The sequence below is a fragment of the Oncorhynchus clarkii genome, chromosome 16, assembly GCF_045791955.1.
Source record: "Oncorhynchus clarkii lewisi isolate Uvic-CL-2024 chromosome 16, UVic_Ocla_1.0, whole genome shotgun sequence".
Lineage (NCBI taxonomy): Eukaryota > Metazoa > Chordata > Actinopteri > Salmoniformes > Salmonidae > Oncorhynchus > Oncorhynchus clarkii.
In genome coordinates this window covers 39,816,271-39,842,035 of record NC_092162.1, presented here as the reverse complement: position 1 = coordinate 39,842,035, position 25,765 = coordinate 39,816,271, and the positions used below count along the sequence as shown (strand labels likewise).

The window sequence follows — 25,765 nt, the reverse complement described above, 5'->3', positions numbered from 1 at the left end:
CCTCCTCCCTCTCTCTGTCTGTCTCCCCCTCCTCCCTCTCTCTGTCTCCCTCCCCCTCCTCCCTCTCTGTCTCCCTCCCTCTGTCTCTCTCTGTCTCCCTCCCCCTCCTCCCTCTGTCTCTCTCTGTCTCCCTCCCCCTCCTCCCTCTCTCTCTCTGTCTCCCTCCCCCTCCTCCCTCTCTCTCTCTCTGTCTCCCTCCCCTCTCTCTGTCTCTGTCTCCCTCCCCCTCCTCCCTCCCTCTCTCTGTCTCCCTCCCCCTCCCTCTCTCTCTCTCTCTCTGTCTCCCCCCCTCCTCCCTCTCTCTCTCTGTCTCCCTCCCCCTCCTCCCTCTCTCTCTCTCTCTCTCTGTCTCCCTCCCCCTCCTCCCTCTCTCTCTCTCTCTCTCTCTGTCTCCCTCCCCCTCCTCCCTCTCTCTGTCTCCCTCCCCCCTCCCCCATCCTCTCACACACAGTACACCAAAACAAAGGAAGGTGGGACGGGACCGCGTGTGTCCCTGGCCACCTTTCACACGGCAATGAACCATGGAACTATGAGACAGGAAAATAATGTGAGAAAGTATTCAACCCCCCTTTGTTATGGCAGGCCTAAATAAGTTAAGGAGTAAAAATTTGCTGAATAAGTCACATAATAAGTTGCATGGATTCGGGGAGAAGAAAAGGAAAAACAGTGCCCGGGGAATGTTGGGACGTTTAAGTGAGCGCCTGCCTTTGTTTTCCACGGAAGCGAACGTTTGAAAAGGACGGTATGAGAAAAGCTGTCAGTGAAACAACTTGTAACATGTCTGGCTGTCTGGGCTGTGGAAGAGGGGGAGAAGAATGAGGAATGCCAATCTCCATGTTTAAACACGGGTTAGAGCTAATTGTGACTCTGTGATCCTGACTTAACCTTTGAACCCGTCGCAGTTAAGCTGCAACACAGATATGTACCTTACAACCCCTCAACCACACGGTCATGATACTATGCCTAGTGTTAATCTGGTCATTTGCGTATCCCCCACCCCATTTATTGAATTTATTAAACAAGGTCAATTAATGAGAACAGATTCTCGTTTACAATAACATCCTGACAACCGTCTAAGGACCATGCATATATGAACAACAATTGAACGTGTTGCCCTTGATACCATGAAAAATGCATTCATAAATGAAGGAGATTTTATTCAGTGTGAGTGAGTGCATGAGAGGGGTGTTTCAAATTTTTACATGAAGGAGAGACAGAGAGGTGTGTGTGTATGTGTGTGTGTGTGTGTGTGTGTGTTTTCCTAGCAGGGTGTGTTCTTGGATTCCACCGCACCAGGACATTACCCCCGGGTGCTCTCTTTCTACTCTCCTACTTTTTTGATTCTCTCTCTCTCTCCTCTCTCTCTGGTTCCCTGTAAATACCTTAAGGATTAAGTGGGCAGCAGGAGGGGGAGGTAGTGATTGACATCTGAAAGGCTGGAGAGGTGCTCAGGCATGCTGGGCTGAGGGGAGGGAGAGAGAGAGAGCTTCCACAAGGCTGTGAATGATATAAGTGACAAGGCAATAAGGTATTTCTATGCCATGGAAAGGAACATAAAACTCGACATCCCAATTAGGATATGGCTAAAATACTTCAATCACTTTTATAGAACCCATTGCCCTCTATGGTTGAGAGGCCTGGGGTCCACTCAACAACCCAAAAATCACAAAAACGGACAAACACCCAACTGAGACTCTGCATGCAGAATTCTGCAAAAATGTATACAGTACCAGTCAAAAGTTTGGACACACCTACTCATTCAAGTGTTTTTCTTTATTTTTTACTATTTTCTACATTGCAGAATAATAGTGAAGACATCAAAACTATAAAATAATACATGTGGAATCACGTAGTAACCAAAACAGTGTTTAACAAATCAAAATATATTTTATATTTTAGAATCTTCAAAGTGGCCACCCTTTGCCTTGATGACAGCTTTGCACACGCTTGGCATTCTCTCAACCCGCTTCACCTGGAATGCTTTTCCAACAGTCTTGATGGAGTTCCCACATGTACTGAGCACTTGTTGGCTGCTTTTCCTTCACTTTGCGGTCCAACTCATCCCAAACCATATCAATTGGGTTGAGTGATTGTGGAGGCCAGGTCATTGGATCCTTCACTCTGCTTCTTGGTCAAATAGCCCTTACACAGCCTGGAGGTGTGTTGGGTCATTGTCCTGTTGAAAAACAAATGATAGCCCCACTAACCCCAAACCAGATGGGATGGCGTATCGCTGCAGAACGCTGTGGTAGCCATGCTGGTTAAGTGTGCCTTGAATAAAACAAAAATCACAGACAGTGTCACCAGCAAAGCACCCCCACACCATCACACCTCCTCCATGCTACACATGAAGAGATCATCTGATCACCTACTCTGCGTCGCACAAAGACACGGCGGTTGGAACCAAAAATCTCCAATTTGGACTCATCAGACCAAAGGACAGATTTCCACCAGTTAAATGTTCATTGCTCGGCCCAAGCAAGTCTCTTCTTATTATTGGTGTCCTTCAGTACTGGTTTCTTTGCAGCAATTCAACCATGAAGACCTGATTCAAGCAGTCTCCTCTGAACAGTTGATGTTGAGATGTGTCTGTTACTTGAATTCTGTGAAGCATTTATTTGGGCTGCAATCTGAGGTGCAGTTAACTCTAATGAACTTATCCTCTGCAGCAGAGGTAACTCTGGGTCTTCCTTTCCTGTGGTGGTCCTCATGAGGGCCAGTTTCATCATAGCGCTTGATGGTTTTCGCGACTGCGCTTAAAGAAATGTTCAAAGTTCTTGAAATGTTCCATACTGGCTGACCTTCATGTCTTAAAGTAATGATGGACTGTCATTTCTCTTTGCTTATTTGAGCTGTTCTTGCCATAATATGGACTTGGTCTTTTACCAAAAAGGGCTATCTTCTGTATACCACCCCAATCTTGTCACAACACAACTGATTGGCTCAAACACATTAAGGAAAGAAATTCCACAAATTAACTTTTAACAAGGAAGACCTGTTAATTGAAATGCATTCCAGGTGACTACCTCATGAAACTGGTTGAGAGATTGCCAAGAGTGTGCAAAGCTGTCATCAAGGCAAAGGGTGGCTACTTTGAAGAATATCAAATATCAAACATATTTTTATAATATAACACTTTCTTGGTTACTACATGATTCGATATGTGTTATTTCATAGTTTTGATGTCTTCACTATTATTCTACAATATAGAAAATAGTCAAAAATAAAAATAAAATACAAACTTGAATGAGTAGGTGTGTCCATACTTTTACTGGTACTGTATATACACTGCACAAAAATATAAATGCAACATGTAAAGATCGCAGAAATGTTCTATACGCACAAAACCTTATTTCTCTACAATTCGTTTAGATCCCGGTTAGTGAGCATTTCTCCTTGGCCAAGATAATCCATCCACTTGACAGGTGTGGCATATTAAGAAACTGATTAAACAACCTGATCATTACACAGATGAACCTTGTACTGGGGACAATAAAAGGCCAAATGTGCAGTTTTGTCACACAACACAATGCCACAGATGTCTCACGTTTTGAAGGAGTTTGCAGTTGGCATGCTGACTGCAGGAATGTCCACCAGAGCTGTTGCAAGAGAATGTCATGTTAATTTCTCTACCATAAGCTGCCTCCAACGTCGTTTTAGAGAATTTTGCTGTACGTCCAATCGGCCTCACAACCACAGACCACTTGTAACCATGCCAGCCCAGGACCTCCACATCTGGCTTCTTCACTATCGGGATGGTCTGAGACCAGCCACCTGGACAGCTGATGAAACTGTGGGTTTGCAAAACCGAAGAATTTCAGCACAAACTGTCAGAAACCATCTCAGGGAAGCTAATCTGCATGACCTGACTGCAGTTCGGGGTCTTAACCTACGTCAGCGGGCAAATGCTCACCTTCGATGGCCACTGGCACACTGGAGAAGTGTGCTCTTCACGGATGAATCCTGGTTTCAATTGTACCGGGCAGATGGCGTCGTGTGGGCGAGTGGTTTGCTGAGGTCAACACTTTGAACAGAGTGCCCCATGGTGGCGGTGGTGTTATGGTATGGGCGGACATAAGCTACGGACAATGAACACAATTGCATTTTATCGGTGGCAATTTGAATGCACAGAGATACCGTGAGGAGATCCTGAGGCCCATTGTCGTGCCATTCATCCGCCGCCATCACCTCATGTTTCAGCATGATAATGCACGCCCCCATGTCGCAAGAATCTGCATACAGTACACTTCCTGGAAGCTGAAAATGTCCAGTTCTTCCATGTCCTCACGGCCGGCCCACTCATTAGGCAGGATTAGGCAGAGGATTGACAAGGGTGGCATTTTTTGAGCTAAACAGACCAAGACGCACCTCCAACAACAACACATAAAACCACCTATAATTCTACCTAAAATCAATGACAATTTCTCTCAACCAGTGGCAAATTAGCTTTTTAGGTGAGCGCTGATTAGGTGAGAGGTGATGCCGCCCTTTGATAAACAGTGGCCACTTAGTCAAAGGAAGGGGCGCAAATTATTTTGCTTTTTTCAGCGCGCCTCTCTAGGGTGCTGTTGAAGAGGCGCATCGCTGTGGCGCTCCACCAGCGTTCCGTTCCCTCCAAAAATGATCAAACATAAATCATGTAGCAGATACAGGATATGGTAGAAAGAGTATGTGGCCTTTTCTGTAGCCTACAATGTAACGAGAAAGACACTTTTTTTACATCATGCCGGTTTCTCCGATCAAATAGCCTAACCTAAATGGCGCTCAATCCATTAAAACAGGTCAAAGTAAAAATGGACGCTACGGAATGAACAATCACAACTGTTGTCCAGGAGTTTCACACCATTGTCATGAAGTTTGTATCCATCCATTTTTGACAAGTTTGATCATAGTGAAAAATAAAATACTTCAGCAATTCCCACTGTGTACAGGCAAATAGGCTCATGGCAACTCCTGATAAAGTTTGGTAGCTGATATTCAGAGCTTATATAGCCAAATGGATTAGTCACAGGAATCAGGACTAATAAAGGCAATGCAACTGCCTGTTTTACAAATGGTAGGCCTACCACATGGATGGGCATTCATACAATTCCATTGTGGCCGACATGGTAGGCTACACACCAGTAAGCATGAGCCGACGCCTTTTCTACATCCGGAAGACACATTTTCAACATCCTGGAAAATATGTATTTTACAGTGGCTTGCGAAAGTATTCACCCCCTTGGCAGATTTCCTATTTTGTTGCCTTACAACCTGGAATTAAAATTTTAAAAAATTAGGGGTTTGTATCAATTGATTTACACAACATGCCTACCACTTTGAAGATGCAAAATATATTTTTTTATTGTGAAACAAAAAAAGAAATAAGATAAAAAACAGAAAACTTGAGTGTGCATAACTATTCACCTCCTCAAAGTCAATACTTTGTAGAACCACCTTTTGCAGCAATTACAGCTGCAAGTCTCTTGGGGTATGTCTCTATAAGCTTGGCACATCTAGCCACTGGGATTTTTTCACATTCTTCAAGGCAAAACTTCTCCAGCTCCTTCAAGTTGGATGGGTTCCACTGGTGTACAGCAGTCTTTAAGTCATACCAGAGATTCTCAATTGGATTGAGGTCTGGGCTTTGATTAGGCCATTCCAAGACATTTAAATGTTTCCCCTTAAACCACTCGAATGTTGCTTTAGCAGTATGCCTAGGGTCATTGTCCTGCTGGAAGGTGAATCTCTGTCCCAGTCTCAAATCTCTGGAAGACTGAAACAGGTTTCCCTCAAGAATGATTTTGTATTTAGCACCATCCATCGTTCCTTCAATTCTGACCAGTGTCCCAGTCACTGCCGATGAAAAACATCCCCACAGCATGATGCACCACCACCATGCTTCACTGTGGGGATGGTGTTCTCAGGGGGATGAGAGGTGTTGGGTTTGCACCAGACATAGCTTTTTCCTTGATGGCCAAAAAGCTCCATTTTAGTTTCATCTGACCAGAGCACCTTCTTCCATATGTTTGGTTAGTCTCCCACATGATTTTTGGTGAACACCAAGCGTGTTTGCTTTTTTTCTTTAATGGTGCTCCGTGGGATGTTCAAAGTTTCTGATATTTTTTTATAACCCAACCCTGTTCAGTACTTCTCCACAACTTTGTCCCTGACCTGTTTAGAGAGCTCCGTCATAGTGCCGCTTGCTTGGTGGTGCCCCTTGCTTAGTGGTGTTGCAGACTCTGGGGCCTTTCAGAACAGTATATATACATATACTGAGATCATGTGACAGATTATGTGACACTTAGCGTGCACACAGATGGACTTTATTTAAATAATTATGTGACTTCTGAAGGTAATTGGTTGCACCAGATCTTATTTAGGGGCTTCATAGGACAAGGGGGTGAATACATATGCACGCATCTTTTTCGTTTTTTATTTTTTAGAAATAAAGCCCTAACCTATAGAGAGATTAACCTACAAAAGAGTCCCCTTCAGCCAGCTGGTTCTGGAGCTCTGTTCACAAACAGACCCAACAGAGCCCCAGGAGAGCAACACAATTAGATCCAACCAAATGATGAGAAAAGAAAAAGATAGCTATTTGGCACACTGGAAAGAATCAACCAAAAAACTGAGCAAACTGAAATAATATCTGGCCCTAAACAGAGAGTACACAGTAGCAGAATACCTGACCACCGTGACTGACCCAAAATGAAGGACATCTTTGACTATGTACAGACTCTGTGAACATAGCCTTGCTATTGAGAATGGCCGCCGAAGGCAGACCTGGCTAGAGAGAAGAGAAGAAAGAGAGAGAAGAAAGGAAGTCTATGTCCCTACTGCCCACAAAATGTGGTGGAAACTGAGCTGCACTTGCCAAAGGTATGTACATATTAGAGATACATATTTCCAACAGAACACACAGACCCACATAGAATTTGAAAACAAATACAACTTTGATAAACTCCCATATCTGTTAGGTCGAAATGCCGCAATGTGGAATTACAGTAGCAAGATTTGTGATCCGTTGCACAAACATTGTAAATACAACCAATATTTATCGGTTTACTTAGTTTCCCCTAGTATGCATACTACAACTATGTGCACATGGTTAAACACTGTTTAATACAACATTTGAAATGTCTTTATGCTTTTGAAACCTTTTGAGTGCAATGTTTACTTCTTTACTTATATGTTTTGCGTTGATGTTAAAAGCTATTACCCGTAGAAACGCCATAGGCACATTTGAGTGGTTTTAAATGGACGTCTTTATATTGTGCCGTCACCATTTCAAATTGTTCAAGGTGTTCCACTACAGAGAAAAGTTATAAATCACTAACAAATGTCTCTTTCTCTTCTCTCCTCCCTTTTTTTCCCTTTCAGTCTCCGCCGATATACAACAGCACCCCCTGTGGCCACATATATACCTGCATTTAGAATGGCAGCAGACACAGCCTCTTATGAGCATTTTCCAATATTTGATGACATCACCTCTCTTATTTGAGACTTGTGGGAAGGAAGCCGGTTTGACTTTACGGACTCTCTGACTGTGTCACCACCTAATCATCTACAGCAGCCATCATAAAACCCCAAAACGACAACAAACGATCAACGCAATGTTATGGAACTGCTCCTTTCTCTGTTTCATTGTTTTCTTCTCTCGTATTATTATAAACAGATGCATACATGTTCACTGAAAATGGAAAATGTTCTGTTTCAAAATACGACAGACCCCCCCCCCCCACACACACACACACACATACACGTGTACGCACACAGGCACACACATGTACATGCACACACAATATGTTTGAGTAACTTCACTTACACAGTGCAGCCATCTCTTTAGGGAGGTCGGTGCTGAATCTCCCAAACAGGCTGCTATTGGCCAGCAGGTCAAAGGAGGAGTGGTTCCGCATGGAGTTGAAGGCAAATGGGTAGACAGCAGGTGGGAACCCTGTCATGTGACCCACCTGACCCACCTGCCGTTCCCTGTTGGTAGCCATGGTAATGGAGAGGAGAGGAGTACCCAGAAGGCCTGTGGTATCCAAGACAGACCCTCTCTCAGGCCGTTGGGCTAGGGAATATCACACACCACCTGGTAGAGGACAGGAAAATTGGGAATGCCAAACTGGGAATTCCACTTCTTCCACCGGTAGCCTATCAGGGCGCTGGGCTGGATGAGGACCTAAGGTTCTGGTTGGCCGAGGAGATTTCTGGTCTTCTGCTCTTAGGAATGATCATGCGAATGCACCTATCAGAAGAAGACACAAAAAAAAACATACCATTTTTATTTTGTTCTACAAAATTGATAATAACTACTTTTTACAATATTGTCACATGATGTAATGTTAAAATGGAAAGTAAATGTTCTTTGTTTTCTACAAGCACAGTTCAACATACGTCAACTCTGACGACTGATCTGCAACAATGAATAGTTTATTCCAAACAGTCATCTCAGAGGCATGTGCAAACATCAAAACAATAGTGAACACAGGTTATGTTGAAAACGTCGAGGTGTGTGTGTGTGTGGGGGGGATATGTGAGAGACTGTGAGAGTCAAAAAGCGAGTAGAAGAAGGAAAAGCAAGAAAACCGGGGGTGAGGAAAGGAAAAGAAAATAAGAGAGTTGTTTGAAAAAAGTTAGCGGGAGAGAAGGAGGGAGGGAGGGTGAAGGAGCTCTTGTTTCAGCAGTTTTGAAAGGCTTCCAGACTTTTGCAGTGATTCCAGGCTATGCCATATGATTTAAATCAGCAGAACTCCACAATAAAGAGGCTCTCTGTTCATGCTGCCAACCCAGCACAGCAGCCTGCCTCTCTGTCTCACAACTCTCAACCCCTCTCTCTCTCTCTCGCTCTGCCTCTCTGTATCTCTCTCTTTCTGCCTCTGCTGCCTGGTCCCCTGGCTCTAGCCCGCACAGCAGCCTGCCTCTCTGTCTCACAACTCTCAACCTCTCTCTCTCTCTCTCTCTCTCTCTCTCTCTCTCTCTCTCTCTCTCTCTCTCTCTCTCTCTCTCTCTCTCTCTCTCTCTCTCTCTCTCTCTCTCTCTCTCTCTCTCTCTCTCTCTCTCTCTCTCTCTCTCTCTCTCTCTCTCTCTCTCTCTCTCTCTCGCTCTCTCTCTCTCTCTCTCTCTCTCTCTCTCTCTCTCTCTCTCTCTCTCTCTCTCTCTCTCTCTCTCCCTCCCTCCCTCTCTGCTGCCTGGTCCCCTGGCTCTAGCCCGCACAGCAGCCTGCCTTTCTGTCTCCTGTGCCTTACTCTCTGCCTCGATCCCCCAGGACCAAAGGCCCAGACACGGGATCCAACACATGAGAAATGGAAAGAGAGAGAGAGAGAGGGGGAGAGAGAGAGAGAGGAAGAAAGACAGAGAGGAACAATGGTTGCCCGCCTAACTGCTGATGCCTATACCTCCATTTATTTTTTACATTTTTTATGACCAACATTTTATTGTCATTTTTTTGTATTTATACACATATATATATATATATATAGAAACAACAGAATACAGCAAATACAAAGTAGTAGGACCCTACGAAAAAAAGCAATAACCAAAATAATAATAATAAAAAAGATGCCAACCAACAAAAACCCACAGAAAACGGGACTACATTCAAATAAAATCCATCACACTGGCATAGAGAATGGGAGCAATACACTGTCCAAAAGCATAGAACACATTGAGAGTTTGGCTTATGGCTTAAAAGTAACACCCTATTTCACACGAATCACTGACCTGATCAAGATTTTTTACGTCGGAAAGAACGTTTCTTGTATGCTGCTAAAGTACCCAGTCGGGAGGACCATTCAACCATACATTCACCACGGTTAGCTTAGCATAAGGAATTTGATTTATAGCATTTACTTGACTTTGCACTTCAACTCATGCATGACAATTCAGTACTTTTCCCACCACTGTCCAGAATATACAGGCTGGGAGAAAATTGAATATTGTCACTAATAATACATTTGATGTTTTCATGAATGGCAGCCCAGAAGTCTAGACCATAAACGCAGTGCCATCATGTTCCTTTACCTCCATTTCTAACTCCCTCCATCTCTCTTTTGCTTCAGACAGCCCAATGTACCCATCTAGGCTAACACCAGTCCAGCATGATTGCCCACTTGTCCTCAGTCCCAGGTAAGGTGAAGCACATAAGCACTGTAGACGCAGCTTGTCGCTGGAAAAGCACACGGCTGTTGGCTGTCTCTAGCTCTAACTCTGAGCCCAGCGCCGTGCGCGTCCCATTCTAACCTCTGCGCCCCCCCCCCCCCCCCCCCCCCCCCAGAGAGGTTTTATGAGTGGGTGGTGTCAGCTGCTTGTTTTTGAAATGTGGTTTGGAGAAACAGCAGAGCCAAGGAAATCAGCCAGAGCTGCTATCTGGAACGGCCGCGGTTTGTGAATCAGGGGGAACAGAGACTGAGGAAGAATCTTGGAATTCTGGGAATAAGCAAAGAGGGAAAAAAGAAAGATCTGAGGCTGAACTGCTGAACTGGCTGAACTGCAGAACTAACTGAACTGCTGAACTGGCTGAACTGCAGAACTAACTGAACTGCTGAACTGGCTGAACTGCAGAACTAACTGAACTGCTGAACTGGCTGAACTGCAGAACTAACTGAACTGCTGAACTGGCTGAACTGCAGAACTAACTGAACTGCAGAACTAACTGAACTGCTCAACTGGCTGAACTGCAGAACTAACTGAACTGCTGAACTGGCTGAACTGCAGAACTAACTGAACTGCTCAACTGGCTGAACTGCAGAACTAACTGAAATGCTGAACTGGCTGAACCGCTGAACCGGCTGAACTGCAGAACTAACTGAAATGCTGAACTGGCTGAACCGCTGAACTGCAGAACTGGCTAAACTGTCTGAACTGCTGAACTGGCTAAACTGGCTGAACTGCTGAACTGGCTAAACTGGCTAAACTAGCTGAACTGCTGGACTGGCTGAACTGGCTGAACTGGCTGAACTGCTGAACTGGCTAAACTGGCTGAACTGCTGAATTGGCTAAACTTGCTAAACTGGCTAAACTAGCTGAACTGCAGAACTGCTGAACTGCAGAACTAGCTGAACTGCTGAACTAGCTGAATTAGCTGAAGTGCTGAACTAGCTGAACTGCTGAACTGCTGAACTGCTGAACTAGCTGAACTAGCTGAACTGCTGACTAGCTGAACTGCTGAACTAGCTGAATTAGCTGAACTACTGGACTAGCTTAACTTTTGAACTAGCTGAATTAGCTGAACTGCTGAACTAGCTGAACTGCTGAACTGGCTGAACTAGCTGAGCTGCTGAACTAGCTGAATTAGCTGAACTGCTGAACTAGCTGAACTGCTGAACTAGCTGAACTGCTGAACTAGCTGAACTGCTGAACTAGCTGAACTGCTGACTAGCTGAACTAGCTGAACTGGCTGAACTGCTGAACTGGCTGAACTGCTGAACTGGCTGAACTGGCTGAACTGGCTGAACTGCTGAATTAGCTGAGCTGCTGAACTGGCTGAACTAGCTGAACTGCTGAACTGGCTGAACTGCTGAACTGGCTGAACTGCTGAATTAGCTGAGCTGCTGAACTGGCTGAACTAGCTGAAATGCTGAACTGCTGAATTAGCTGAGCTGCTGAACTGGCTGAACTGCTGAACTAGCTGAACTGCTGAACTAGCTGAACTGCTGAACTAGCTGAACTGCTGAACTAACTGAGCTGCTGAACTAGCTGAGCTGCTGAACTAGTTGAAATGCTGAACTAGCTGAAATGCTGAACTAGCTGAGAGAGAGAGAGAGAGAGAGAGAGGCAGAGTATGGGCACAGTGACAGAGTGTGGGCACTGGGCGGCACTAAGGGGTGGCTGCCTGCCCAGGAAACATAACTATTTTCCATACTCACATCAAAGTTACACACACATATAACAAAAACAACACAGAGGCACTCTTTAACTCCACACACTACACACATGTGCAAAAACACACACATCCCCCTTTCCACTGATCTCCCTCTCTTCTCTCTCCCTTCCTCTCTTTCTTTCTGGCTCTTTCTCTTTCACCAGAGCCAGTTAATTACACTCTACTGCTGCAGGCAGCTTCAAACCACCACTAAGTTAGAGTTCCATTACAGTAAACTGTTCCACATGTGAACCCAGAGCAGAGCCAGGGAGGTAGGGAGGGAGGGAGGGAGGCAGAGAGGAAGGGAGGGAGGCCAGCAGGGAGGGAGGCAGGGAGGCAGGGAGGGAGGGAGCAGGCAGAGCAGGGAGGGAGGAAGAGAGGGATCAGTCAGGCAGAGCAGGGAGCAGGTAGAGCAAGGAGATAGGGAGAGAGAGAGAGAGAGGCATCAGGAAGGCAGAGCAGGGAGGGAGGGAGCAGACAGGCAAAGCATGGAGTAAGGGAGGTAGCAGGCAGACAGAGCAGGGAGGCAGAGAGGGAGCAGGCAGAGAGCAGGCAGGCAGAGCAGGGAGGGAGGGAGGGAGAGAGGGATCAGTCAGGCAGAGCAGGGAGCAGGCAGAGCAAGGAGAGAGGGAGAGAGAGAGAGGTAGCAGGCAGGCAGAGCAGGGAGGGAGGGAGCAGACAGGCAGAACAGGGTGGCAGGGAGGTAACAGGCAGACAGAGCAGGGAAGCAGAGAGGGAGCAGGCAGACAGAGCAGGGAGGCAGAGAGGGAGCAGGCAGACAGAGCAGGGAGGGAGGGAGAGAGGGATCAGTCAGGCAGAGCAGGGAGGGAGGGAGAGAGGGAGCAGGCAGAGCAAGAAGGGAGGGAGGGAGAGAGAGCCAGCAGGCAGGCAGAGCAGGGAAAGAGCAGACAGGCAGGCGGAGCAGGGAGATAGAGATGGAGCAGGTAGGCAGAGCAGGGAGGAAGGGAGAGGGGGAGCTAGCAGGCAGGGGGGGGTGGGCAGGGTGGCAGGCAGGGAGGGACAAACACAGACCCATAATAATATGTGTGAGTGTGTGTGTGTGTGTGTGGGGGGGGGGGGTTATCTCCCTGTTTCGTTATCTGCCTCATGAACTCGGCCCATAATGCCAATGTATTGTGTGTAAACCATCAGAGCTGGGAGAGGAGAAAGGGGAGATGGAGGATTATTACAGGACTAACACACACACACACACATGCACACGCACACACACACGCCAGGGCCAGGCATGTGCTACACATATTCCCAGGGGATGTCTGGAGGGGGACAGAAACAGCACCACATCAATTCATCCATGAGACAGAGACCGTGTCCGAATACCCGTACTTGCATTGTAAAATAGTAGGCATTTTGGGTATGCCCCCCAAAAATACAGTGCAGCGCTAATGTTGTGGTATTTACATGCCAGGATGTCATACTCTATTTTTGTTTGGTCAGTGTGTGATTTGGGTGGGCATTCTATGTTTGTACGTCTATGTTTTTGTATTTCTATGTTTTGGCCGTGTATGGTTCTCAATCAGGGACAGCTGTCTTTCGTTGTCTCTGATTGGGAATCATACTTAGGTAGCCTGTGTTGACATCTTAGTTTGTGGGTAGTTCATTTCTGTTTAGTTTTATTTCACCTCGCAGGACTGTTTCGGTTTTCCTTTTTTGTTGTTTTGTTTATTCAGCTCTTATTAAAGATGAACACGTTACCCTGCTGCATTTTGGTCCGAGGATTCCTCTTCTTCTGATGAAAGCCGTTACAACTCTATAGTGCACTTTTGACCAGAGCCCTATGAGCCCCCTGGTGCACTACATAGGGAATAGAGTTCCATTTGTGAGTCTGATGTGAGGAACCTAACCTACCTTATCCCCCTCCAGATCTGGAGGAAAACACAGTCAAACAGCGATTCACACATATCTCAAAGCTTGCCTGTCACCAAACAGGAGAGAAAGAGGGTGAATATTAGAAAGAGTGAGGGAATAAAAGAAAGAGAGAGGGAATAAAAGAAAGGAAGAGGGAATAAAAGAAAGAGAGAGGGAATAAAAGAGAGAAAGAGGGAATATTAGAAAGAGAGAGGGAATATTAGAAAGAGAGGGAATAAAAGAAAGAAAGAGGGAATATTAGAAAGAGAGAGGGAATATTAGAAAGAGAGGGAATAAAAGAAAGAAAGAGGGAATATTAGAAAGAAAGAGGGAATTTTAGAAAGAAAGAGGGAATATTAGAAAGAAAGAGGGAATATTAGAAAGAGAGAGGGAATATTAGAAAGAGAGGGAATAAAAGAAAGAAAGAGGGAATATTAGAAAGAAAGAGGGAATATTAGAAAGAAAGAGGGAATATTAGAAAGAAAGAGGGAATATTAGAAAGAGAGAGGGAATATTAGAAAGAAAGGGGGAATATTAGAAAGAGAGAGGGAATATTAGAAAGAGAGAGAGAATAAAAGAAAGGAAGAGGGAATATTAGAAAGAGAGAGGGAATAAAATAAAGAAAGAGGGAATATTAGAAAGAGAGAGGGAATATTAGAAAGAAAGGGGGAATATTAGAAAGAGAGAGGGAATAAAAGAAAGAGAGAGGGAATATTAGAAAGAAAGGGGGAATATTAGAAAGAGAGAGGGAATAAAAGAAAGAGAGAGAGAATAAAAGAACTCTATAGTGCACTTTTGACCAGAGCCCTATGAGCCCCCTGGTGCACTACATAGGGAATAGAGTTCCATTTGTGAGTCTGATGTGAGGAACCTAACCTACCTTATCCCCCTCCAGATCTGGAGGAAAACACAGTCAAACAGCGATTCACACATATCTCAAAGCTTGCCTGTCACCAAACAGGAGAGAAAGAGGGTGAATATTAGAAAGAGTGAGGGAATAAAAGAAAGAGAGAGGGAATAAAAGAAAGGAAGAGGGAATAAAAGAAAGAGAGAGGGAATAAAAGAGAGAAAGAGGGAATATTAGAAAGAGAGAGGGAATATTAGAAAGAGAGGGAATAAAAGAAAGAAAGAGGGAATATTAGAAAGAGAGAGGGAATATTAGAAAGAGAGGGAATAAAAGAAAGAAAGAGGGAATATTAGAAAGAAAGAGGGAATTTTAGAAAGAAAGAGGGAATATTAGAAAGAAAGAGGGAATATTAGAAAGAGAGAGGGAATATTAGAAAGAGAGGGAATAAAAGAAAGAAAGAGGGAATATTAGAAAGAAAGAGGGAATATTAGAAAGAAAGAGGGAATATTAGAAAGAAAGAGGGAATATTAGAAAGAGAGAGGGAATATTAGAAAGAAAGGGGGAATATTAGAAAGAGAGAGGGAATATTAGAAAGAGAGAGAGAATAAAAGAAAGGAAGAGGGAATATTAGAAAGAGAGAGGGAATAAAATAAAGAAAGAGGGAATATTAGAAAGAGAGAGGGAATATTAGAAAGAAAGGGGGAATATTAGAAAGAGAGAGGGAATAAAAGAAAGAGAGAGGGAATATTAGAAAGAAAGGGGGAATATTAGAAAGAGAGAGGGAATAAAAGAAAGAGAGAGAGAATAAAAGAAAGAAAGAGGGAATATTAGAAAGAAAGAGGGAATAAAAGAAAGAAAGAGGGAATATTAGAAAGAAAGAGGGAATAAAAGAAAGAAAGAGGGAATATTAGAAAGAGAGAGGGAATATTAGAAAGAAAGGGGGAATATTAGAACGAGAGAGGGAATATTAGAAAGAGAGAGGGAATATTAGAAAGAGAGAGAGAATAAAATAAAGAAAGAGGGAATATTAGAAAGAAAGGGGGAATATTAGAAAGAGAGAGGGAATAAAATAAAGAAAGAGGGAATATTAGAAAGAAAGAGGGAATAAAAGAAAGAGAGAGGGAATATTAGAAAGAGAGAGGGAATAAAAAAGAGGGAATATTAGAAAGAGTGAGGGAATAAAAGAAAGAAAGAGGGAATATTAGAAAGAGAGAGGGAATAAAATAAAGAAAGAGGGAATATTAGAAAGAGAGAGGGAATAAAATAAAGAAAGAGGGAATATTAGAAAGAAAGAGAGAATATTAGAAAGAGAGAGGGAATAAAAGAAAGAAAGAGGGAATATTAGAAAGAGAGAGGGAATAAAAGAAAGAGGGAATATTAGAAAGAAAGAGGGAATATTAGAAAGAGAGAGGGAATATTAGAAAGAGAGAGGGAATATTAGAAAGGAAGAGGGAATATTAGAAAGAGAGAGGGAATATTAGAAAGAAAGAGGGAATATTAGAAAGAGAGAGGGAATAAAATAAAGAAAGAGGGAATAAAATAAAGAAAGGGGGAATATTAGAAAGAGAGAGGGAATATTAGAAAGAGAGAGGGAATAAAAGAAAGGAAGAGGGAATATTAGAAAGAGAGAGGGAATATTAGAAAGAAAGAGGGAATATTAGAAAGAAAGAGAGAATATTAGAAAGAAAGAGGGAATAAAAGAAAGAGGGAATATTAGAAAGAGAGGGAATAAAAGAAAGAAAGAGGGAATATTAGAAAGAGAGAGGGAATATTAGAAAGAGAGAGGGAATAAAAGAAAGAGGGAATATTAGAAAGAGAGGGAATAAAAGAAGGAGGGAATATTAGAAAGAGAGGGAATAAAAGAAAGAGGGAATATTAGAAAGAGAGGGAGTAAAAGAAAGAGGGAATATTAGAAAGAGAGGGAATAAAAGAAAGAGGGAATATTAGAAAGAGAGGGAATAAAAGAAAGAGGGAATATTAGAAAGAGAGAGGGAATAAAAGAAAGAGGGAATATTAGAAAGAGAGGGAATAAAATAAAGAAAGAGGGAATATTAGAAAGAGAGAGGGAATAAAATAAAGAGGGAATATTAGAAAGAAAGAGGGAATATTAGAAAGAAAGAGGGAATAAAAGAAAGAGGGAATATTAGAAAGAGAGGGAATAAAAGAAAGAAAGAGGGAATATTAGAAAGAGAGAGGGAATATTAGAAAGAGAGGGAATAAAAGAAGGAGGGAATATTAGAAAGAGAGGGAATAAAAGAAAGAGGGAATATTAGAAAGAGAGGGAGTAAAAGAAAGAGGGAATATTAGAAAGAGAGGGAATAAAAGAAAGAGGGAATATTAGAAAGAGAGGGAATAAAAGAAAGAGGGAATATTAGAAAGAGAGGGAATAAAAGAAAGAGGGAATATTAGAAAGAGAGGGAATAAAAGAAAGAGGGAATATTAGAAAGAGAGGGAATAAAAGAAAGAGGGAATATTAGAAAGAGAGGGAATAAAAGAAAGAGGGAATATTAGAAAGAGAGGGAATAAAAGAAAGAGGGAATATTAGAAAGAGAGGGAATAAAAGAAAGAGGGAATATTAGAAAGAGAGAGGGAATAAAATAAAGAAAGAGGGAATATTAGAAAGAGAGAGGGAATAAAAGAAAGAAAATAATACAAATCCAGGAAGAAAGTGAAAAAGGAGAATAAAACCCCACCAGACCACAGTGTACATTTAGAGAGCAAACCGCTGAACATGGATCCTTCTCCCCTCTCTTTCCCTCTCTTCCTATTTCTTCCCCTCTCTTCCCCTCTCTTTCCCTCTCTTTCCCTCGCTTTCCCTCTCTTCCTATTTCTTCCCCTCTCTTCCCCTCTCTTTCCCTCTCTTCCCCTCTCTTTCCCTCTCTTTCCCTTGCTTCCCCTCTCTTTCCCCAAACACAATAATGAATTAATAAAAGACTTGGCGCCAGCGTTTTTTAATGAGTCACATCAGCCGGGCTGCTTTTTACAGACCAGCCATTTGTGTTTTTATGTCGGGGCCTTATGCCCAGGTCCTGTGGTAGGCTGGGCCCGTTTGGCATGGATCAGAGAGGCGGTCTGAGGCTATAAGGGGAGATGGGGAATTCGGGGTGACCTCATCCACCCCCCTCAGCCCCGGGCCCAAATGGGCACAGAGGGCCTTCCCACTTCCCCTGTGCCTGGGGGGCACAGAGGAGGCAGGGAGAGAGGCTGGGATGGAGAGAGGGAGAGAGAGAGAGAGCGGGGACAGGCAGGCAGACAGGGAGACAGGCAGGGCAGGGAGAGAGGGAAGGAGATAGGGAGTGAGGCAAGGAGGGTGGAAGCTGGGGGGCACACAGCAGTCTGACAGACAAGCAGATAGACAGAAGGTTACACAGCCAACTATGGGTGGGATTAATACCAGATCTGGGACTTTCCAGCCTGGGAGGTGCACCACTGTAGCATTTTAGTTAGCTTTACTTTGTTTCTAAAAACACTGTAAATACTTCTCAGCACTTCATTACACTTAATGAGACTGATTTGATTTAACATAATCAATTGATCTAATCCAGAGAAACGCCACATTTGAAACGAAATCCATTTAAGCTGAGAGAGAGAGGGCGAGAGAAAGAGAGAGAAAGAGAGAGAGAAAGAAAGAGACAGAGAGAGAGAGGGTTACTCTAGGTTGGTGAAGAGTGTTGGGTTCAGGAGAGACGGAAGGGGAGTGAGTGTGTGAGAGAGAGAGTGAGAAAGAGAGAGGGGGAGTGTGAAAGAGAGAGAGAGAGAGAGAGAGAGAGAGAGAGAATAGAAAAACAGAAAAAAAGAGAGAACGTGAGAGCAGGACAGAGAGAGCGAGAGAGAGACTTGTTCCCACAGATCGAGTGTCTGTCAAACAAAGGGTATCAAATCCTCCGTGAGCAAAACAACAATTGTGTCTTAACCGATGCGTTGGAACCCCGCTGGCGCAGACTGCTGCAGTAAAACATAACAAATAAATCACAGCATCTCAGGAAGTGATAATGCACCACACAACCCAACCACTGGTTTCTACCCAGCAGACAGAAACCCAACCACTGGTTTCTACCCAGCAGACAGAAACCCAACCACTGGTTTCTACCCAGCAGACAGAAACCCAACCACTGGTTTCTACCCAGCAGACAGAAACCCAACCCCTGGTTTCTACCCAGCAGACAGAAACCCAACCACCGGTTTCTACCCAGCAGACAGAAACCCAACCACCGGTTTCTACCCAGCAGACAGAAACCCAACCACTGGTTTCTACCCAGCAGACAGAAACCCAACCACTGGTTTCTACCCAGCAGACAGAAACCCAACCACTGGTTTCTACCCAGCAGACAGAAACCCAACCACTGTTTTCTACCTAGCAGACAGAAACCCAACCACTGGTTTCTACCCAGCAGACAGAAACCCAACCACTGGTTTCTACCCAGCAGACAGAAACCCAACCACTGGTTTCTACCCAGCAGACAGAAACCCAACCACTGGTTTCTACCCAGCAGACAGAAACCCAACCACTGGTTTCTACCCAGCAGACAGAAACCCAACCACTGGTTTCTACCCAGCAGACAGAAACCCAACCACTGGTTTCTACCCAGCAGACAGAAACCCAACCACTGGTTTCTACCCAGCAGACAGAAACCCAACCACTGGTTTCTACCCAGCAGACAGAAACCCAACCACTGGTTTCTACCCAGCAGACAGAAACCCAACCACTGGTTTCTACCCAGCAGACAGAAACCCAACCACTGGTTTCTACCCAGCAGACAGAAACCCAACCACTGGTTTCTACCCAGCAGACAGAAACCCAACCACTGGTTTCTACCCAGCAGACAGAAACCCAACCACTGGTTTCTACCCAGCAGACAGAAACCCAACCACTGGTTTCTACCCAGCAGACAGAAACCCAACCACTGGTTTCTACCCAGCAGACAGAAACCCAACCACTGGTTTCTACCCAGCAGACAGAAACCCAACCACTGGTTTCTACCCAGCAGACAGAAACCCAACCACTGGTTTCTACCCAGCAGACAGAAACCCAACCACTGGTTTCTACCCAGCAGACAGAAACCCAACCCCTGGTTTCTACCCAGCAGACAGAAACCCAACCACTGGTTTCTACCCAGCAGACAGAAACCCAACCACTGGTTTCTACCCAGCAGACAGAAACCCAACCACTGGTTTCTACCCAGCAGACAGAAACCCAACCACTGGTTTCTACCCAGCAGACAGAAACCCAACCACTGGTTTCTACCCAGCAGACAGAAACCCAACCACTGGTTTCTACCCAGCAGACAGAAACCCAACCACTGGTTTCTACCCAGCAGACAGAAACCCAACCACTGGTTTCTACCCAGCAGACAGAAACCCAACCACTGGTTTCTACCCAGCAGACAGAAACCCAACCACTGGTTTCTACCCAGCAGACAGAAACCCAACCACTGGTTTCTACCCAGCAGACAGAAACCCAACCACTGGTTTCTACCCAGCAGACAGAAACCCAACCACTGGTTTCTACCCAGCAGACAGAAACCCAACCACTGCAGGTGAATCTATGTGTATTCGCGGGTGTGTTCAGTTGCTCACTATCGAGTGCCTCCTTTTCCGTTCAACTGAAATAGTTGATACGTTTGACAACTATGCCGTGGTCTGTGTAGTAACATACCACTGTTTGACACCAGAACGTTGCTCTGTGTTTAAACCACATTGTTCTGTTTGTCATTCAAGGAAACCAAACTCTCCCATGCTACAGTGCTAGTGTACCCTCAGCCGGTTTTCATTCTCTGACACAAGTTGTTGAAAAAACATCAGACTGTTTTACAATTCACCCTGAACTCAGCCTGACTAGGGCCATTTTTCTTTTACCACAGAGGAAGAAAGCTCTTCGACCAAAGGCTCGTTGGATCGTAACTTCAATGGGCAGAATGGAGGCATGTCAAAAGAGAAGGAGTTTGGATGTCTTCACTTCGCAGCCCTCCAGATAGGTGAACACAGCCAATATCTACCAAGTACGTTCGCAGGACATGAAAGCTTGGCACCGTCAACGACTCCACTCTGATTTATTCTCCGTTAGAGACTTGCCTACTCTTGTCTATTGTTCTAAATGATTGATGTCTTCTTCGCACAATAAATCCAAATTGTGAGAAAAAAAAACACATCATAAACCGTGTCTGAGATATAGCAAGTATGATACACTGAGTGTACAAAACATTAGGAACACCTGCTCTTTCCATGACAGACTGACCAGGTGAATCCATGGTGAAAGCTATGATCCCTTGTTGATGTCACTTGTTAAATCCACTTCAAATCAGTGAAGATGAAGGGGAGGAGACATGTTAAAAGAAGGATTTTTAAGCCTGGAGACAATTGAGACATGGATTGTGTATGTGTGCCATTCAGAGGGTGAATGGGCAGGACAAAAGATTTGAGTGCCTTTCAATGGGGTATGGTAGTAGGCGCCAGGCTCAACGGTTTGCGCCAAGAACTGCAACGCTGCTGGGTTTTTCACGCTCAACAGCGTGTTTCCCTGTGTGTATCAAAAATGGTCCACCACCCACAGGACAGACAACTTGACACAACTGTGGGAAGCATTGGAGTCAACATGGGCCAGCATCCCCGTGGAACGATTTCCACACCTAGAGTTCATACCCTGAGGAACTGAGGCTGTTCTGAGGGCAAAACGGGGGGTGCAACTCAATATTAGAAAAGGTGTTCTTAATGTTTTGTACACTCAGTGTACATTATAGCAACAATGACAACATTGTGATGTACAAGTGAACCTGAGGCTGAAGCTTAGGTCATACGTCATGATTAGGATCAAACAGACAGGGATGCACTGAAGGATCTTCCAGCGGGCAAAGCTGAGGTTGAAATGACCTCATGTCAATCAGTTTTCACCACTGGGAAGTGATCAAACCCAGTCAACCTTCTGTTTTCCATAGATCTGCATGGAAAACATATACAGGATCTCAAGCACTTTGTGACCACTTTAAGTATAGTTTACATGTGGATAAAGATCTAACCGAGCTTTTATAAACCAAACAAAAAAAAGATTATTCCACACAATTATGAGAGTGTAACACGATACTGTAGTTGGCGTCATAGAATGGGTAAAAGTTTTGTCTGGGTGCGAAATAGATATCATAAACACAGTTTATTATAAGAGATTCAACTTGACAGCTCAGAGTCCCTTCCTACAGCGGCCTGTTACGGGCACCTAGACATTTCCGCTGACAGACTGACAGCTGATCCACCCACCGCCTCCATACTGCCACACACACACACACACACACACACACACACACACCGCCTCCAAACTATCATACATTCCATCATCTCAAACTAGTTTGACGTGGGTTCTTCCACAAGCCTGGCAACACAGATGCATATTTCGCTTACAACAACAAAGCCACGTCATTATACTAACTTCAACATATCATTTGTCATTCACAGAAAGAGGTATTGTCTTTGTATGTGTAGATAGATACCTGGGAGTGTCGATAGACAATCAAGCCTTTATTCCGGCGCCATCGATCAAACAAAAGCACAAACATTCCCGTTCGATTTTGGTTGACAGAACATGACTGTGTTGTCGGTGCGGACGGTGGAGGAAAGAGAATATGGAAAGAGTGAGAATTGACACGGAGACATAAAACACTCCGTGAGACCGGGATGAAGTCATTCTGACAGCTCCTTTCCATGATGGCGAGGAGGAGGCAGCGAGGAGAAGCAGTGGAGTCAGAGCTGCTTGACATTGAGACACCAACGGTTGGAGAAAGCCCTGAGGAGAGCACAACACCAGGAGAGAGATGAAGCATACTTCTTGAGACGGACAGAGAAAGAGAGAGACAGAGAGACCAACAGACTGAGAGAGAGAGAGAGAGAGAGAGAGGGAGATAGAGAGAGAGAGACCAACAGACCAAGAGAGAGAAAGAGGGAGACAGAGAGACCAACAGACCAAGAGAGAGAGAGAGAGAGAGAGAGAGAGAGAGAGAGAGAGAGAGAGAGAGAAAGAGACAGAGACAGAGAGACCAACAGGCAGAGAGAGACAGAGAGACCAACAGACCGAGAAAGAGAGAGAGAGACAGAGAGACCAACAGAGCGAGAGAGAGAGTGAGAGAGAGAGACAGAGAGACCAACAGACCAAGAGACAGAGGATGAGAGAGAGAGAGAGAGAGAGAGAGAGAGAGAGAGAGCGACCGAGAGGCCAAGCGAGACAGAAAAAAAGAGAGAGAGCGAGAGAAAGGCTGAGAGAGATGAATATGTGAAAGCATATAAAAGTTTATGAGAGCTCAACAGTTACAAATGTAGGACTATCACTACCGGTGTAATGTAGTAATTAGTGAAGATGGCATTAGCATATAAAGTGACACAGTTGGGCTGATTAAGCCGCTGGGAGTTTACAGCATTGCTCACTTTAAATGTTACATGCTTCTATTAAATGTTACACACGTATTGTTGTTTTCAATTCTATTTTGCAGATCGACATCGACACACACACACACACACACACACACACACACACACACACACACACACACACACACACACACACACACACATACACACACACGTAGGTGAAAAATATATATTGTACTAGAGGATCAGAAGGGACCAGAGTCAGGAATGATAGTGTCTAGCTAGTACATCCTACACATAGAGAATCACACCTGCAGAAATAGACACAGGAACTCACAAACTGATAGTTTCCCTGTTAATTATATAGTGTAGCGATGAGGAGAGGAGCCCCCTTGTTCCATTCTTCTAAGACCACCTGTCTACCCCCTCCTAACCACTCCCTACCTCCTGCTAGCCCTTCCCTGCAACTTGGAACTTAATTGCTATAGGAATTCTTGGCAGAGACAGGAATCAACAGCTCCCAGACTTATATCTCAAAGTCGTGTCTCCCAAGCGGTCCGTTTCAAACATTTCTCTGTCAGAGCACTGAAATAGTGAAGTATCCTGGGGACTTTGAGTCAGAAATTTCCATTTGATCCCAAATGTGAGACACCATTTTTAGAAAAAGTGGACCAATAAACACCTAATGAAATAACAAAGTGGGCATTGATTTAATCAAGCTTTCTCTCTGGTGCAGCGACAATGTTGTTAAAAGACAGTCTCTTTTTGGAAACGGCGTACTCTCACCTGGACTCATGTGACAAAACAACGCTCACAACTAACAATTACTGTAATGCTTTTCGACATTTTATTTTGAGTAGACAAGTGTGTGACATGTTTCTCCCTCCCAGTTTTGTGTGTATATAGAGCAGTCTTGTGTTGTTGATGTGTGTCCTGTGTGTGTGTGTGTGTGTGTGTGTGTGTGTGTGTGTGTGTGTGTGTGTGTGTGTGTGTGTGTGTGTGTGTGTATGAATGTGTGAGTGTGTGTGTGTGTGTGTGTGTGTGTGTGTGTGTGAGTGAGAGATCTCAGCCAGGCTCCACAGCCAAGCCTGTTGTGTCCGTGTACGTGTTAACTACCAATCCGTCACACATTGAAAAATAAATATGGAGTATGTTTGTTAGGAGGCTGCTGTTGTTGCCATGCCTCTCTGATATACTCAAACCAAGCAGCACTAAACGTTCCATAACCGTAACGCCCTACCTGCTCATTAACGTGGCGCTGCCTGCCGCCGCGGTAACAAGCAGAACCAGTTAACAAGACATTCACGTCTGTCTGCGCCTTACCCAAGTCTATAACCTTACCCAACAACTACACACTATGAATGGAACTCCTACAGTACACTGACAATTAAACTAAGCCCAGGTTTAGAGAGGAGTAGAGACACACCTCAGTCCAGAGGCGAAAGGCTCTGCTGTTTAGAAAGTAGAAAACGACACTCTATGAATGAATGTTCACCTTGCTGTGTCCATGTGGTCACAATAATAAGTAGGAACGATTAGGTCAAGGATGGATCAGTCGCACACAGACGCGCACACACACACACACACTTTATTCCACACATGCACAGTGTAGATGAAGCGGACCCAGGCAGGCATGTATCCACTTACACTTACAAAGGCACACATGCTAATAAAAACACTGTGGGCTCTGGGGGTAACAGTCTTAACATTCACTAAGTAGCACACACTGGCACGCAACCCAGCAAATGACTGACACACACAAAAACGCGCACACACACACACACACACTGTAAAACAGGCACACACAGACGTTGTGAAGAACAGACATGCACGGTTCCAAGAAAACACCCTCGTAAACACATACGGTACACACGCAAGGAGAGAGACATTCGCACACACATACGGTACACACGCAAGGAGAGAGACATTCGCACACACATACGGTACACACGCAAGGAGAGAGACATTCGCACACAAATGCACACTGACTGAACCGACACGATCCGCGGCAATAAATACAACCAGAGAGAGGAGGAAGCCTGGTCCAGTTCATGGAAACCCTGATCAGTGGTCTCTATGTACTCTCTGCCTCACATTCTCAAGCTCTGTCCTTCATTTCAACTGTTTCTGTTAAGGCGACCTCCCACAAACTCTCTAACTTTAACTTCAAACACTAGGAGCAGAAAGAACAGAACAGTAGAAGAGGAAAAGAGGAGAGCGACAGTTCATATGGTTTCTAAAGTTCCCTGAAAGTAGAAAGTACTCACCCACTCTAATGTCGTGCTGGCAGACTGGCAGACAGACAGAGAGATGGAGTGCTGGTCCAAACAGACAGATAGATGGGAGTGCTGGTCCAAACAGACAGATAGATGGGAGTGCTGGTCCAAACAGACAGATAGATGGAGTGCTGGTCCAAACAGACAGAGAGATGGAGTGCTGGTCCAAACAGACAGATAGATGGGAGTGCTGGTCCAAACAGACAGATAGATGGAGGAAAAAGAGTAGAGGAGGGATTTGTGTACGTTCATCAGTCTCTTTTGACAGCAAAGAGGATAGCTATGAGTTTCTCTCTCACTCCCTCCCCTTTTCTCTCTCTCTATCTCTCTCTCAAGCTCTCTCTCCGTCCTCTCTCTCTCTCTTATTCAACACTCTCTCTCCGCCTCTTCCACTGAGAAATAAACATGCTCTCTGATTCATAAAGCCAGCCTTTGTCACGTGATCCAACGCTGCAAATATACAGCACATTTTTTTCAGCAGCCTTAAAATCCCTAGGGGAAGAAAAAGCCCCCTGAAGCTTAATGTTCAGTTTTTAATTCTCTCCCTCTCTCCCTTATTCTCATTTTCTCCCCCTCCAT

General features: G+C 44.5%; 1 protein-coding gene across 3 annotated transcripts in view; it reads right to left on the bottom strand.

Moving 5' to 3' along the window:
• The window catches only part of LOC139368430 (retinoic acid receptor gamma-A), a 77,641-nt gene extending 52,170 nt beyond the window's left edge, over positions 1-25,471 (bottom strand). For 2 of the 3 annotated variants that reach the window (XM_071107311.1, XM_071107313.1), the window contains exons 1-2: positions 25,178-25,471; positions 7,808-8,233 (exon numbers count right to left, since the gene is read on the bottom strand). In XM_071107311.1, the coding sequence (XP_070963412.1) occupies positions 7,808-7,985 (178 nt within the window). In that variant the 5' untranslated portion in view covers positions 7,986-8,233; positions 25,178-25,471. Of the gene's footprint in view, positions 1-7,807; positions 8,234-10,008; positions 10,191-25,177 lie in introns of those variants that run through there. The other variant, XM_071107312.1, reaches the window with a different exon arrangement.
• Positions 25,472-25,765: the final 294 nt, after the last annotated feature.